Below are 14,940 nucleotides of genomic sequence, written 5' to 3' on the forward strand. Positions count from 1 at the left end.
TGTGGGGAGGGGAACAGGTCAGCCTGAGGCTAGGGAAGGTAGGGGCAACAGGACAGGCCAAGAGGCCAGGCGGCATCTCTCTCCCGTTCCCACGTCCCTGGCTCCATGGCCTCTTTCATGCTCCTGGGAGGGGAAGCATCTCCCGTCCCCACCCACCCCCAAAGCATGCTCTCTGCCTGTCCCCCAGCCCCCCACTTCTGGCCTCCACCACCCCATACGCACTGGATCATGGGCACTGGGGAGCCTGAGGCCTGGCAGGGAAGGTCCAGGGGCTGTCCCACGAGGGTGGTCACCGGGCCCAAGCCTTCAGCCAACAGGAGCTGCGGGGGCACTGTGGGCAGAAGCCACCATTGGGTGTCTGGAGCTGAGGAAATCCCGGCCTACAGCCCTCCCAAGTCCCAGTGCCGCCAGAGCCAGGCCCAAGCCTCACCTCACCCTTCAAGCACTCCCATAAACAGCCCCTCGTCCAGAAGGCCTTCTAGGACCACCCAAGTTCAGCCTCCCCACAGGATTGGTCTGTTTATTCAATGTCTTCCCACCAGGCCCAGGGCTCAGGAGTCCCGTCTGCCTGTTCCCTGCCTTATCCAGAGTTAATGGCTGTGAAGTGTCTGTGAAATGGAAGAAGCAGGCGAAGGGTCCACCCACCCATCCCCGGGACCAGCGCCCACCACCCAGCTTTGGGCCTCAGGGTATAAATGTCCATCCCATTGACCGGGAGCATCTCCTGGAAGGCAGAGCGGTGTCCTTCACCCTGGATGACCTGGCCCAGGGTCATGGGCAGGAGCAGGGACCCTTGATCCCGGGAATCAACCCTGCCCACCCTGTATCCCTGAGGGGCCCCAGCCCAGGTCGCAGTGTCCTCATCTGTCCCCTTATCTGTCTCATGCAATCCAGGACACTGGTCACTTCTATTCCCTCTGCACACACTAGGCGTGGGAGGAGGGGTCCACGGCCCAGGTGACTCGGGTGGGGCAGGCCTGGGCTCACCCTGCACCTCCACGGAGTACTGCAGCACGGCCTCCCCGGCGGGGCTGCTGGCCACGCAGCTGTACAGGCCTCCAGACGCCTCCCCCAGGCTCTCCAGGCTCAGCACGCCGCCGCCCGCCTCCAGCCACGTCCCATTGCTCTCCGCCACGGGCAGCCCCTCGTGGTGCCAGGAGAGGGTGGGGGGTGGGTGGCCTCTGGCCACACACTCCAGCGCCAAGGGCCTCCCGGCCACGGCCTTCACCACACGGGGCCCTCCGCCAGCGCCCTCGATGGTGGGCGGGACTAGGGAAGAGGCAGGGGGTGCTCAGGGACCAGCAGCCTGGTTAAGTCCCTCACAGACCCCAACCCATGTGAAATGCCTTCTCCTCCCCTCCACTAGCTGGAACCCCTGTTCAGACATCACCTCCTCCGGGGAGCCTCCCCCAGCACCCTGGCTGGAAGCCTCCCTCACCCTGGCTCCTCTGCCCCTTGGTGCCATCCCCACACCCCCTACACTGCCTGCATCCTCTCTCCACACCCTGCTACCCCCGTGAGCTCAGCCTGAGCAGAACAACACTTGTCTCTGTGCGTCTTCGGTATCTGCACACAGTAGGTCTCAAGATCCGCCGAACCCAAAGTGATGGGCTCCCCAGGGCCCAAGACCAGAGTCTCTGCTCCTCCTACTGGTCCCCTCCCTGGCCTGAGGAAGCGAGCAGACCCTAGCCCAAACGGCCCAGCCTCTGGGGGCTCCTAACTCAGCCAGTGATGGCCAAGCAGGTAGCCAGAGGGGGGCTTCTCTCTTCCCCTTGGGGAGGGCCCCCAAGTTGCTAAGCCCACAGAGTCGTTGCCAGGAGACATGGGGCAATGAGGGAACGGGATGGGCTTCTCAACATTGCCTGGGTCACTAGCCCCACTGAAAATATAATGAAAACACACACGTGCATTTTCCATCAATTTCCAGGAGGTTCTCAGATCCCTGAATAAGAATCCCGGAGTTGGCTGCTGGGCTCAACCTCAGAGGCTGCCCGTAGACCCCACACACCCCAACTTCCCTTTGGGGTCCCCAGGACTCTAGCATCCAAGCCCTTTGTATCTTTGGGGACCAGAGCTCCGGAGCTGATTCCTCGAGAGGGACCAGAATGTCCCCACCAGGCTGCATTCTGCCTTCTCAGACTTCATCTGCTCAGACCCATCCCTGCCCTCCTACACACACCCTGTCCTCTGAGTTCTTCACATGTCCTCAGAGCCAAGCCCCTCCAGGCAGGCCAACGCTGAGGTTAACAGAGCACAAGTCAGAGCCTCGAGGTAGGAACCGGGTCCTCTCACCTCCCAGCGGGGTGACCTGGGCCAGCCCCATAGCCCACCACGCTCACCCATGAGTGGGGGGACCAGGGCCCTAGTCCCTGTGCCGTGATTAAATTAGCTAGCGCTGTGACGAGCCCCAGGGCGTCTGGACCACAGTACGAGGCTAGTTAAGAGCAGTCAGTTATTAGCTGTGGTCATGGGGGTGTGGGCGCGATTTCCTGAGAAGCCCTAAACCACGAGGGGGAGACCTGGATTCTCGACTCGGCTCCGCTGGGGCCCCGAGACAGGCCCTTCCCCTGGCGTCGGTTTCCTCACCCGCCTGAGGAAGGCTGGATGAGCTGAGATGACCCTTCTCCCTGGGTAACCCCTCATTCGCATTTTCCTGGGCCTCTGGCTGCTCCCTTCACCCACCTTTAGAGCCAGACGGAGGCCACCCCGGCCCAGAGTCCCTCCCACCGCTCGCCCCAGCTGACCACTGCTCCTGCTGCGACCCCGGGCCGCTCACCGAAAACCTCCAGCCGGGTGGCCTTCTCCATGACCCCCACGGGGTTGCTGGCCCTGCAGGTGTAGATGCCAGTGTCCGAGCCCTGGGCCCTCTCCAGCTGCAGCTGCCGGCCTCCCCTGGTGTAGACGGCCCCGGCACTAGGGAGCAGGGGGTCCCCATCCTTGAACCAGGTGATGTCAGGCGTGGGCACTCCTCGGGCTTCACACAGGAACCGCGTGGGGTGGCCCTCCATGACGGCCACCTCACTTGTCTCGTTGGAGCCCCAGATGGTGGGGGGTGCTGAGGACAATGGGGGGGCGGGGGGCAATCACAGGGAGCCTGCCCAGCACCGAGGTGGCTGGTGTCCCATCCCTTGCAGCCCCATGCACCTGTCTGTGGGCCACAAGCCCCGCACATGTCACAGGCTTCTACTGCAGGGGTGGGAGGAGGGGCGGGGGGCTCTGGGGACAGACAGGAGATACCGGCCAGGGACACGCTGACGTGGGGGGCAAGCCCGGCCATCACAAGAGGCGCAGAAAGCGGGGGAGGGGCCACAGGTCAGGCTCCGGACCCCACTTTGCCTCTGACTCGCTGTATGACCCGCATAGGTCACTTCCCCTCTCTGGGGCTCAGTCTCCCCATCTGTAAAACGAGGGGCCGAACTGGATCCGGGGTTCCTACGGGGCAGGTCACACACCTTGGGTGGTACCTAAGCTGATCCTCAGGGCACGTGGGCATGCAGCTCGTAACAGAACAGCTACACCCTCCCCAAATCTCCTTCCTGCCTGATTACGACAAAGGAAAAGGCTGTTTGGTGCGACTATGTTCGTAACCTTTCTAGAACTTTCTACTCTGCCCTTTTTACCACATGCAGGCAGCTCACGCCTAAGGGCTTCCAAAATCCCTCTTTGGTTGCATTTGTTGTCACAGCTTCCTCCCACGAAGGCCAAGCAGCCCTGGTTCCCACTTCCCTTTGATGTATTAAACATCCTTTTACATAAATGAGTTTCAGTGTAAAGAAAAGTGACTTGATTTAAACAATCCTCCTGAGTAGTATCAGGAATAGGAAAACTTGTGAAGCTCAGATGGGGACAGTGGGATTTGGGAAACATTGGGCCAGATTCCCTCTGTTCTTCCCGGTCCACCCCACCCCCCCGCCCCCCAGCTTTACTGGACCGGGGGCTCGCTCCTCATAGGCCCCCGTTTCTGCCCTCGTCTTCCCTCCATGCAGTGGGCAGCCCATGGTGGGGGCTGGGAAGGGGCTGGGCTCACAGTGGATTCTGAGCTGAAAGTCCTTGGCCTGCTGGCCGGCTGGGCTGAAGGCCACGCACTGGTACCGCCCTTCATCCCCCAGGTGACTGGTGGTGATTCTGAGAACCTGGCCTTCCTCCTGCAGCTGGATGCGAGGGTCCCCCGGAAGGACAGGTCTGGAAAGATGGTCAAGAGAAGACTGTCAGTAAGGCCAGCTGGCAGGGGCGGGCTACACAGAGGGGAGCCTGCTGCTTGGGAAAAGGAAGCCTGGAAGATTCACAGTCACTGAAAGGTACCAACAATCCAAGTGCCCATCAATGGATAAACAGATAAGCAAAAAGTGGTCCATCCCTACAATGGAATATTGTTCAGCCATTAAAAGGAATGAAGTACTGAAACCTGCTACAACATGAAAAAACCTCGAACACTGTGCGCTAGGTGAAAGAAGCCAGACACGAAAGACTACATATGTATGACTGCATGAAATTTATATGAAATATAGGGAAATTCACAGAGACAGAGGTTAGTGGTTGCCAGGGGCTGGGGCGGGGGAGGAACAGGGCAGTGACTGCTAATGGGTATAGGGCCTCCTTTGGGAGTGATGAAATGTTCTGGAACCAGACAGAGCTGACGGATGTGCAACACTGTGGATGTACTTGTATTTAGTACTGAACACAGCATACTGAATTGTGCACTTTGGAATGGTAAACATCATATTGATTCCTTAAAATTTAAAATACCTTAAAAAACACCTTTTAAAAAGTTTAGGGGCTTCCCTGGTGGCGCAGTGGTTGAGAATCTGCCTGCCAATGCAGGGTACACGGGTTCGGGCCCTGGTCTGGGAGGACCCCACATGCCGCAGAGCGATTAGGCCCGTGAGCCACAATTGCTGAGCCTGCGCGTCTGGAGCCCGTGCTCCGCAACAAGAGAGGCCGCGATAGTGAGAGGCCTGCGCACCGCGATGAAGAGTGGCCCCCACTTGCGCAACTAGAGAAAGCCCTCGCACAGAAACGAAGACCCAACACAGCCAAAAATAAATAAATAAATAAATAAATAAAATTTTTTAAAAAGAGCTGTGAATCTTGGTACTTCATGCTTAAAAAAAAAAAAAAGTTTAAAAAATGAAAGGAAGGCTGGTTAAGTGATGAGAAAACCCTGCCATTTGAAAGCGGGGTCTCACCTGGGTGGTCTCAGGCTGGGGGGTAGGTGTGCCTCACACCGCCCTCTGCCTGGGCCCTGGCTGGCTCGGGCAATGCCTGTCAAGCTCCAACCCTGCAGAGTTCCATCTCCCCAGAGGCCCTCTCCCCCAGCCCCGGCCGAGGCTCCACCCTCACACTCCCCGTCGGGGGTCACTCACTGCCCATCCTTGGTCCATTCCATCTGGGGCGTGGGGACCCCCGAGGTCTGGCACTCCAGCTCCACCCCTACACCAGCCAGGCCCAGCACCTCCTGAGCGGCCTCGGCTCCAAGCACGGAAGGTGGGACTGGGGGCGAGAAAGGGTGGGGGCAGAAAAATCCTTAACCCCTGCAAGCCCCACCTGCTGCAGGGCCTTTGCATGTGCAGGACCCCTGCCTGGTCACCCTTCCCTTCTCCTGCGCGGCCCTCATGGGAAGCTCCCCCAAACCCCTGGCTGGATCGGCCCCTGCTCTGTGCGTCCTCAGCTGCCGGCACTGCTCTTTCGTAGCACATAATGCACATACATGATGCATAATGTAATTACAAGGCTAATGATGTGATTGTCTAACGTCTGCCCCCATAGCTCTGTGAAGACAGGGACCAGGTCTGCCATGAGCCCCTCTATGCCCCTCGCTCCCAGCAGGCAGTTTCCCTCCCCCGCCCCACCTAAAAGGGGAGGGGCTGCAGGGCCAGACACACTTGGGAGCTGGGAGGGCTCAGCCTCACTCACTGAGCACGAGGAGATCGAAGTCCCTCTGCGCAGTCCCAGCCTGGTTCTCGGCCCTGCAGGAGTAGAGGCCAGAATCGCCCTCCTGGATCCTGGGAAAGTGGAGGGCCCGGGCCCCGTCCACCTCGGGGATCTGGGCAGAAGAGGCCAGAAGGAGCTGGTGAGCGGGGTCTGGCCACCCCGCACCCCACATCAGCAATGAGGAAACTGAGGCCCAGGGAGCTGGTTGGTGACCGGAACCCAGGGCTTCTGATTCCCAGAACAGTGCCGCGCCCTCTCCACCATGCAGCCCCTCAGGCTTCATCGTGGGCCCACGGTCTTCCGAGGCCCTGAGCCCCAGTGCATCCCCAAAGACACCTGCCACTTGTCACACCTCCCCGCCACACCTGGCACATGCAGGAACCCGTCCAGAAGGTCTGTACCCTATCCAAATCCCACCCACAGCCCATCCACCCCAAGGGACACCCACCTGCTGCCCATCCTTGAGCCACGTGATCTCGGGGGCCGGAAAGCCATTTGCGTCACACTCCAGCGTCAGGGACTGCCCGGCCATGCCTGACACGTTGGCCCTGTGCCCGTTCTCCCGGATGCTGGGGGGCACTTGGGAGCAAGGAGAAGCAGAGGAGCTGCCACCTCCCCAGGACAGCCACGGCCACCCGGACCCCTTCTGGGCCATTCTTCCCCACCTGGAAGGGCAGCCCCAACTCCCGGCCTTCCCCAGATTCTGGGGTTCCAGGATGCCCGCCCCAGCCCCTGATGTGGCCATCAGGAGCCATGTGGACCTGGGAATGGCCACAGCGGCCACGCCCTGGGACCTCGCCCTGGTCGTGCCCAGGAACTGTCACGGGCTCTGACATTCAGCTTTGTAAGATGCGGGAGCCCCGGGATCCATCTGGCTCTACACCCAAACTGCTGTCATGGTCACCTAGGGGGGTACCCTCCCCCGCCCCGAGTCAGAATCTCTGAAGATGGGGCCTAGGTATGTCTTTGAAACAAACTTCCCGGGCAGGTCATTTCACGGCAAGCTGGGGTGGCTGGTTACAGGGAGGCGGAAGGTGCTCCCTAGGAACCGTAAAACTGCTTCTCCCACCCCCTCCATGAGCCCGTGTGAAGGAGAAGGGCTCCCCTCCCCCTGCACACAGCACCAGGGGCGGGGGGAGGGGTACGGGGCGGGAGCTGTGGGAAGGTCTTCCTGCTGCAGGGAAGAACAGGAGCCTTGGGTAGTTTCAGCAGCTTCAGCGGGAGGTGGGCTTTGGGACTCTCATTTGCCATCAGTGAGCCTTCTAAAATAAATTCACTACTAGACCATTTTAAAGCCATTTATGGAGTTCCAGGTTCTTCTCCTTACACTGTCTCCATGGGGCTCTCTCTGGGGAAGGGGATGTCCATTCAACCTGCCACTTTTCTAACACCCCCAAGCCCTCCCCAACAAGCACGTGGTGGGGGAGGGCAAGACCCTGCCCCTGCGGTTAGCTCTCGGGCTGGGGAGCTGGCACTGCCCCACCCCGGCATCCATGGGTACCACTGGGAGGTGTGTACAAGCCGTTCCCCAGCTCTGGGGTCCCTGCTCACCATGGACTACCAGCTTGGCTCTCCTGGATGCAGAGCCCGCCTCGTTGGTGGCCTGACACTCGTAGTCTCCACCGTCCGTGGGAGAGACGGAGGCCAGAAACAGAGAGCCTTCCTCCAGCACTGCCAGGCCCGGCCGGCCACGCAGGGGCTCTGAGGACGGGCCCCTCCGCCACGTGACCTGCGGCTTGGGCGTCCCTGGCAGGGCACAGAGTCATCAGCGCGAAACCCTGTCCCCTTCCCAGTCTACACCCACGCTGCCCCCACCCCCGTGTTGCTGACCCTCCGGGGGGCGGGTCTCAGGTACCTCCCTGCCCCCCAGGCTGGAGGAGCAGCCCCTGGAGAAGCAGGTGCTCACACACCTGCCACCTCCTCACCCGGTGCTGGCGTCCACACGGCCTCCCAGCGGCCCGCGGGCCACAGGCACAGGGGCCAGAGCCTTTTCTGGTTCCCTTCGCAGAGGCCCCACCTCATCTGCACTCCCAGGCCCCTCACCCGCCCTGTGTTTTCTCTTTTGCCTGCCATCTCCAACTTTCTAATGTACATAAGATGCACTTCTTTAGACTTTTTTTTTTTGGTCTATTGTCTGTCTCCCCCAACAAGGTCCGAAGTCTTTGCTTTGTTCCCTGCTGCACCCCCAGCTGCAAGCCCAGCGCCTGGCACACAGTAGGTGCTACATGAATGAATGAGTCCGCCGTGCTCAGTACCCATATTGTCCCATCGGATCCGCGCATAAACGGTGGAGGCCCCAGGTGGACCGGGCTGTGCTTCCCCTCACAGGCACGAGGCGGGCACCGCTGGCCACACACCCTAGCCCCACCGTGAGTGCCGCAGTCCCCCTGGAGGCCCTTCTCCGACACTCCTCACGTCGGACTGTGCAGCGTCTGGCTCTGCCACCCGCCTGTCGGCTCACACGGCCCGGCGCACAGTGGGTGCGGGATGAACGGCTGCCCCACTGGGCCAGGGCACACGGTAGGTCCTCAGATCGGTGTTGAAGGAATGACCCAGCATTCCAAGCAGCACACGTGCCCATGAGGCATGGCGCCCAGTGGTCGCAGCGAGGCCTGGGTCACGTGAGCCCCAACTCTGCAGACTTGCTGAGTGATCTCAGGACAAGGGCAGCCCTTACCCACTGCCCTGCCTACTGGGCCCTCACCTGCTTTCCTACCTCTGCTAGCACCGAGTAGGAGGGCAGCCTGCAGCCCCTCCATCACCCCTCATAGGGGTCATAATCGTTGCTAAATACCAGTTATCATGCACCACACCCCCACTTGATCTGCCGACTCCCCTGGCAGCTCGGGGCTCTTTGTAAGCACATTCTCTCTGCCTCACTTGCTCTTTTATCCTCACCGTCGGAGGGACAAGTGAGACACCCCATCTGGGGGGAATGGGGCTGCGATCAAGATGGGGCACCTCCAAGGCATCCTGGGTGTCGTCTCGATCGGGAGGGCCCCTGCCCTACCCCACCCTGTACTGACTGCTCCTGCTTAAGTGCTAGGGACTCTGCCTGCTGGCCCTGAGGGAAAAGGAGGGCCACCCATGCTCTGCAATCTTTGGGCTACTTAATCCTCTGTGTCTGTTTTCTCATAGAACCCTCTGCCGTTTTCCTCTGTGCCTGCCCAGGATGCCTGCTGGAGTGTCCCAGCTGCTCCCCACCATGGAGACACATGTGTGAACACATACACACAACATACACACATACACCCCACAGACACACACATGCCCCTCCCAGCTCCTCATCTTTTCCCAAAGGCCCCAGCCCATCCTCCCACCACGCAGAGACCAGGACTTCAGAGCTGCTGGCCTTGAGGGGTCTTGAGTTTTGAACCCTGAAGGCTTTTTTTTTTTTTTTTTAAATGCAAACATCTAACCCCTAAATGAGCTCTAACCACACAGAACTGCACCACTGCTCTGTGACGGGAAGACTCCAGGGACTCAGGGCTGCTGCTGAAAAATCACTCATCTTGCCTCCACTCCCATTTTACAGGGACCAAGAGAGGAGCAATGTCCAAAATCACCAGCAAGTTGGTGGCCAGGCTCCTGGCCTCTGTCCCACCCCACGAGGAGGAGGCGGATGGTGCCACCCACTGCAGGTACCAGGGCTCCCATGGGTCATGCCCTCTGGTGCTCCAGGCTTTCTCCTTTCTCCCTCAGAGCCCTCCGAGCCCAAGGTCACATGGCTGGTGAATACCAGCGCCCAACACTGCCCACCGGGCAGCCACCTGCTTGAAAGAGAGAAGGCCAAGGGGGGTGGGGTGTGGCGCGGGGTGGGGACAGGCAGTTTTGATGGAGAGGACTTGGCTTATGCTGACTTGGCTGAAGTCAGGCCCAGAGGACAGGCCCCTAGCTGACCAGGGATGATGCAGGGGTTGTGAGTGACTGTGGGGTATCAGGGCAGGAGGCCGGGGCTGGTGGTCCCACCTCCCACCTCCCACGTCCCGGGAGGGCTCTACAGGTTCCTTGCTGTTACCAGATACTGACACAAGGTGGCGCCCTGGTCAAGAGCAGGACCATGGCCCCTCCAGGTGGTCTGCTCCCACCTGCCTCCTACCTGGCCCTCCCTCTGTCCCATTCCAAGGACTTCCCTGGGTCCCGTGGCATGAGGAGGTGCAGTGCAGACTAGAACCAGCTCTCCTGGCTCCTGCCAGGCTTTTTGTAAGCTACCACTTGCTTCGTAGACACCCAGACACCTGCCCTTCTAGACAGCACCATTCATGCACACGGGAGACATTTTGGCCATTTTGACCCAAAGCCAGAAGCAACTCTGGCAGCCAGTGGGATCCACTGGGTGCCACAGGGAGATTTTACAGAAAAGTAGAATCCATTCAACACATTTCCCCAAGCTCCTACTGTGTGCCAGGCATGGTGCTGGGACCTAAACTTTCTGTTGTCCACTGGGCCTTCACAGCAGCCCTGTGTGGAGGGACAGGTGTGACCCCACTGGACAGCTGAGAAAACTGAGGCTCAGGAAGGAGGTGTGAACTGCCCGGCACCAGGCAATTGACCCAGGGGTGGCTATCTCGACCCCACACTGTGCTGTAGCCCAAAGGGGGTCCCAAAGGACTGGTTTGCCCAGCACTGCATGAATCCATGTCCTGTGAGAAAGCCTGGGGCTCGGGGAGAGGCAGGGGCCACCAAGCACCGATCCTAGGACCCTGGGGCCTTCGTCAGCCCCAGCTGTTACAATCCCCAGGCACAGAGGGGCCCAGGGTTTAACCGGCACTGCTCGGCGCTGGGGTTAAAGCAGATTATACTCCGTGAGTCACCTTCTGGCTGTGACCTCAGGCAACCCTCTTAACCGCTCTGGGCCTAAATTGCCCCTAATTAAAAAAAAAAAAAAGAGCTAATGCTAATACCCATCCTATAGGGCTGTTGATGGGATGAAGTGCCTGGCATGGTCCTGGGCAGGAGTGGGGACCCCATAAGCCTCCATACCCACGCGCACTGCCCACAGTGACCCAGGGCGCTGAAACATGGGTGGGTTTTCTCCCCCTCCCAGCCCGCCCAGGGCCCAGCCTCACCTCTGGCAGGGCACGGCAAGCTGGCATTCTCTCCTGCTACCCTCTCCAGCAGGCCACTGGTCTCATCGGCCCCCCAGTATGGCGGCTCTGGTGGAAGGTAATGCGGCCACACTCACACGCCCAAACCCAAAGCCTGGTGCTCCCCCCACCAGGAGCCCAGGGCTGGTGGAGGGGGCATTCCCATCCAGAACCCCAGCTGGAATAAGGGCGTACAAGCCCCGCGTTCCAGCCCTCAGCCTCAGGGAGAGTCAGGGCCATGGCTCCAGCTCACCCCCTGCAGGGTGGTCCGTGGAACAGCCCCCAGTGCCACGCACGACCCCGCGGGCTCGGGGGGCTGAGCTCAGGATCGTCCTGCCCTGCCTTCTCTGAGTGTGTTTCAAATTCATCATAGTGAAAATGCTAGCACCAGGGATCCAGAACTTTCTATGCACCAGGCACTTCACACACATTCTCTCACTGACCCCTCACATGTTACTGGACCCATGTTACAGGGTCAGAGAGTGTAAATGACTGGCCGATGGTTGTGCAGCTGGGAAGCGGGAGAAGCTGGCCCGCTGCTCTCCAATCACCACCTCACGGCGCCTGCACCCCACCCCGAGGACAGAGCCCCCCCAGGGCTGGTGAAAGCGGCCCGACACGGCTTCGGGGGCTGGGAGGAAGGAAGGGGTCCAGCAGCTCAGAAGCCCAGGCTGCTGCTGGGGAAGGAGTGGGGAGGTGAGCTCTGGGGGTTTGGGGGAGACTCACCCAGCACCCTGAGCTCCAGCTCCCACGCATCCAGCCCAGCGCTGCTGGAGGCCTCACAGCGGTACGTCCCAGCGTCCGAGGTTCGGATGGCCATGAAGTGGACGGAGCCCTCGGGCCCCCCGCCCCGCAGGGCCACCCCATCCTTGGACCAGGTCAGCTGGGGCTCCGGGTTGCCCTCGGCCACGCAGTTCAGGTCCAGAGCCTCTCCCACCAGTGCCTTCAGGACCTGCGGGCCCTGCTGCACCTGGGGGGGCACTGACAGGGCCACGGGGAGGGGTGTCAAGGCAGGGGCCCCGGGTGGAGGGAGTCACAGAGCCTAGACTTACAGAGAGGGCCTGGCCTGCTGCAGGGCTCCCCACACCCCTGGACATCACCAACCAGCAGAAATCGTCATTGTGGGGGGCGACTGATAGTAGGACATCCCGTGTGGACCCCCCCCGCAAGAGTAGAATCAGCCTTTCCCTTGAACACACGTGTTGCCAGCAAAGAATCGCTCCTCCGTGCTCAGCTTACTCCCCCCACCACCCCTCCCCAGCCCCCACCCCCATCCCTACCCCCAGGCTTGCACCCAGCACCATTTGAGAACCACCAGCTGGGAAACACCAGCTCAGTGCCGGATGGGGACATTGAGGCCCAGGGGGCGGCGGGACTGACTCAGCCCCGGGGGCAGCATGCACAGAAGGGGAGGTTCAAATCCCAGCCCTGCCCCTCTCGGCCACAGGACCCCGCACTGGCTGGAGCCTCGGTTTCCCCTCCTCACAAGGAAGCCCTGGGATGAAATGAGATGCAGCACTAGAGCAGCCAGCATGAAGCCTGCTCCACAGTGGGGCCAAAAACATTGCGGCTAGACTCACTCTCAGGGTTCCCGGCTCGCTCTTTCCCTTTCCTGGCTTGGGGAGGATAGTGGGTATTGTTTCTTCCGCATTTGTGTTTTTCAAGCAACTTTCCCATCCTCCATCCCAGTTGGTCCCTCCTACGGGGTGGGTGATGCTATGTCCATTTTGCAGATGAAGAAACTGAGGCTCAGAAAGGTTGTGTGACTTGACCAGAGTCACCCACTGCGTCAGCTCATAGGAGCTGGACCGGCCCCAAGGCTGAGCCCAGGAGAATTCTCGAAGACGAGGACAAGTGTCCTGGGCCCTCGGGGGAAGCTGAGGACACCCACTCCCTTCCCAGCTTCAGAGTAGGAGCCGGAAGATAAGACCATCTATGGAAGCTGGCCCCTGGGCAGAGATCAGCTCCCCCACCCGGAGCCCAGAGCCTTGCTGTCCAGGAGCACAAGGGTGTACATGCCCTGCCCGCCACCCCCCTAAAAACACTTGCTAAAAACAACAGCAGTTTCCACCGTGCTGAGTGCCTGATGTCATCGATACCCTTTCTGACAACTATGGGATAGGCATTATTGCCTCCACTCTATAGAAGAAGAATCCAAGGCTCAGAGAAGCCAAGCAGCTGGCCTAAGGTCACACAGCCAGTTCGTGGCAGAGTCAGCATTCAAACCCAGCTCTGCCGACTCTGAGGCCCTGCTCATCGCCCTGCTTCCTGCTTCTCTGTTTCTCTCCCACGCTCATGCAAACTCATAGCGAAGCTTTGAGCCCCTCCCTCTCTGAACCTCAGCCTGTCCACCTGTAAAATGGGGAGTCAGCTTATATCAGGGGTTGGCTTTTTCTGGAAAGGGCTTTTTCTGAAAAGGCTTTGCAGACCAGATGGTCTCTGTCTCAACTACTCAACTCTGCCATCACGGCGTGAAAGCAGTCACAGACGCTACGTAACTGAACGCGTGTGGTGGCACTCCAATAAAGTTTGTATTTATGGACACTGAAACCTGAATTCCATATAATTTTCATATGTCACATTATTTGTCTTTCTTCCCCCAATCATTTAAAAATGTAGACATCATTCTTCACTCGTGGGCCACATGAAAACGGCACGTAGGTCAGTAGTGGCTGAGGGCTGCAGTCAGAGGACCCCTGTCTCAGACAACTCATCCCCGCGCTCCTGCAGATGACAAGGTCCCCGCCTCTTTGGTGGAGTGACCCCACTGGGTGGCTTCTGTGAATGGAACCTGGACACCCAGGTGAACACGCACTCCTGGGCCCCCACCCGAGCCAGGAACCAGAACCCCCTCCGTGGGTCCCCCTCCCAACGCCCAAGTCCCCATCGCCACGGGGCCCTGCCCTCTGCTCTCAGGGGGCCTCTGAACAGCCTCTCCGGGCTCAACCAAGGGGTGCAGGAGAGGGGAAGAAGGGGGGTGAGGAGAAGGAGAGATAAGGCTTGAAAAAGACAGGAAATAGAGTTGATAGAAGAAACACTGGAGGGCCATGAAGAGGTGACAGAGCCTGGCATGGAGATGGGGGAGGGGCACGAGAGGCCTAAGAAAGATGGGGGTTGGGGGGAGCGGTGTGACACAGAGGCTGCCAGCCAGGGCCTTACCTTGCACCCTGAGGATGTAGTACCGAGCAGCGGACCCCGCAGGGTTACTGGCTGTGCATTCGTAGAGGCCGCTGTCACTCACCTGGGCCTGGGCCAGATGCAGGGAGCCCGATGGGAGGAGGCGATGCCTGTGGGAGTGAGGGGCACTGGTAAGACCCCAACCGACCCCACCTCTGCTGGAAAGGCCTCAAGACCCAACTTGAACCAGCTGCCTCCTCCAGGAAGCCTGCCAGGACTGAGGCAGTGTCCGCCACCCACCCTTCACTCCTCCCCCTGCCCTGCCTCCACTTCCCCCAAACCACCAGGCCAAGGCCAGGTCCCCTCCAACTTGCGTAACAGACAAAGAGCACTAGGCTAGGAGTCCGCTGGCTGGGTTTAACTTTGAACCCTTCCCAGCTGGGTGAAGCAAGTCCCTTCACCTCTCGGAGCCTCCATTTCCTCATCTGTAAAATGGGCATATTAAGAAGTTCTGTGGCTGAGGCTGGTGAACAGATTCCACGTGGGCTCAGCCCAGGGCCTGGTACCTAGTCGCCAATAACTCCCCCTCCTCTAATGTACATGCCTACCGTTCCTCGACCCTGCCCTGAGAAGGGGGATGAGGCCTCATTTGGAGGGCCCCCCGCCCCCCACGGCTTCCAGGGAGAAGTTGCAGCCCAGAGACCCTCTGCATCTAAGTGCCAGGTCTGGCCAGGCTCTGAATCCAGGGCTTTTCAGTGTCCTGTTGTCCGGCGCTGTATTGGGCCCTCAGGAGGAAACTGTAGAG

At 60.0% G+C, this 14,940-nt stretch overlaps 1 protein-coding gene across 1 annotated transcript in view; it reads right to left on the minus strand.

Annotated features, from left to right (window-relative positions):
- HMCN2 (hemicentin 2) overlaps positions 1 to 14,940 on the minus strand; it is a 151,174-nt gene that overhangs the window by 69,001 nt on the left and 67,233 nt on the right. The window contains exons 23-33 of the mRNA XM_068552870.1: positions 14,178 to 14,305; positions 11,745 to 11,999; positions 11,001 to 11,087; positions 7,483 to 7,677; positions 6,380 to 6,510; positions 5,914 to 6,043; positions 5,364 to 5,490; positions 4,028 to 4,182; positions 2,777 to 3,055; positions 988 to 1,269; positions 223 to 331 (exon numbers count right to left, since the gene is read on the minus strand). Of these exons, the coding sequence (XP_068408971.1) occupies positions 223 to 331; positions 988 to 1,269; positions 2,777 to 3,055; positions 4,028 to 4,182; positions 5,364 to 5,490; positions 5,914 to 6,043; positions 6,380 to 6,510; positions 7,483 to 7,677; positions 11,001 to 11,087; positions 11,745 to 11,999; positions 14,178 to 14,305 (1,878 nt within the window). The remainder of the gene's footprint in view (positions 1 to 222; positions 332 to 987; positions 1,270 to 2,776; positions 3,056 to 4,027; positions 4,183 to 5,363; positions 5,491 to 5,913; positions 6,044 to 6,379; positions 6,511 to 7,482; positions 7,678 to 11,000; positions 11,088 to 11,744; positions 12,000 to 14,177; positions 14,306 to 14,940) is intronic.

The sequence above is a fragment of the Eschrichtius robustus genome, chromosome 10 (genome assembly GCF_028021215.1).
Source record: "Eschrichtius robustus isolate mEscRob2 chromosome 10, mEscRob2.pri, whole genome shotgun sequence".
NCBI lineage: Eukaryota > Metazoa > Chordata > Mammalia > Artiodactyla > Eschrichtiidae > Eschrichtius > Eschrichtius robustus.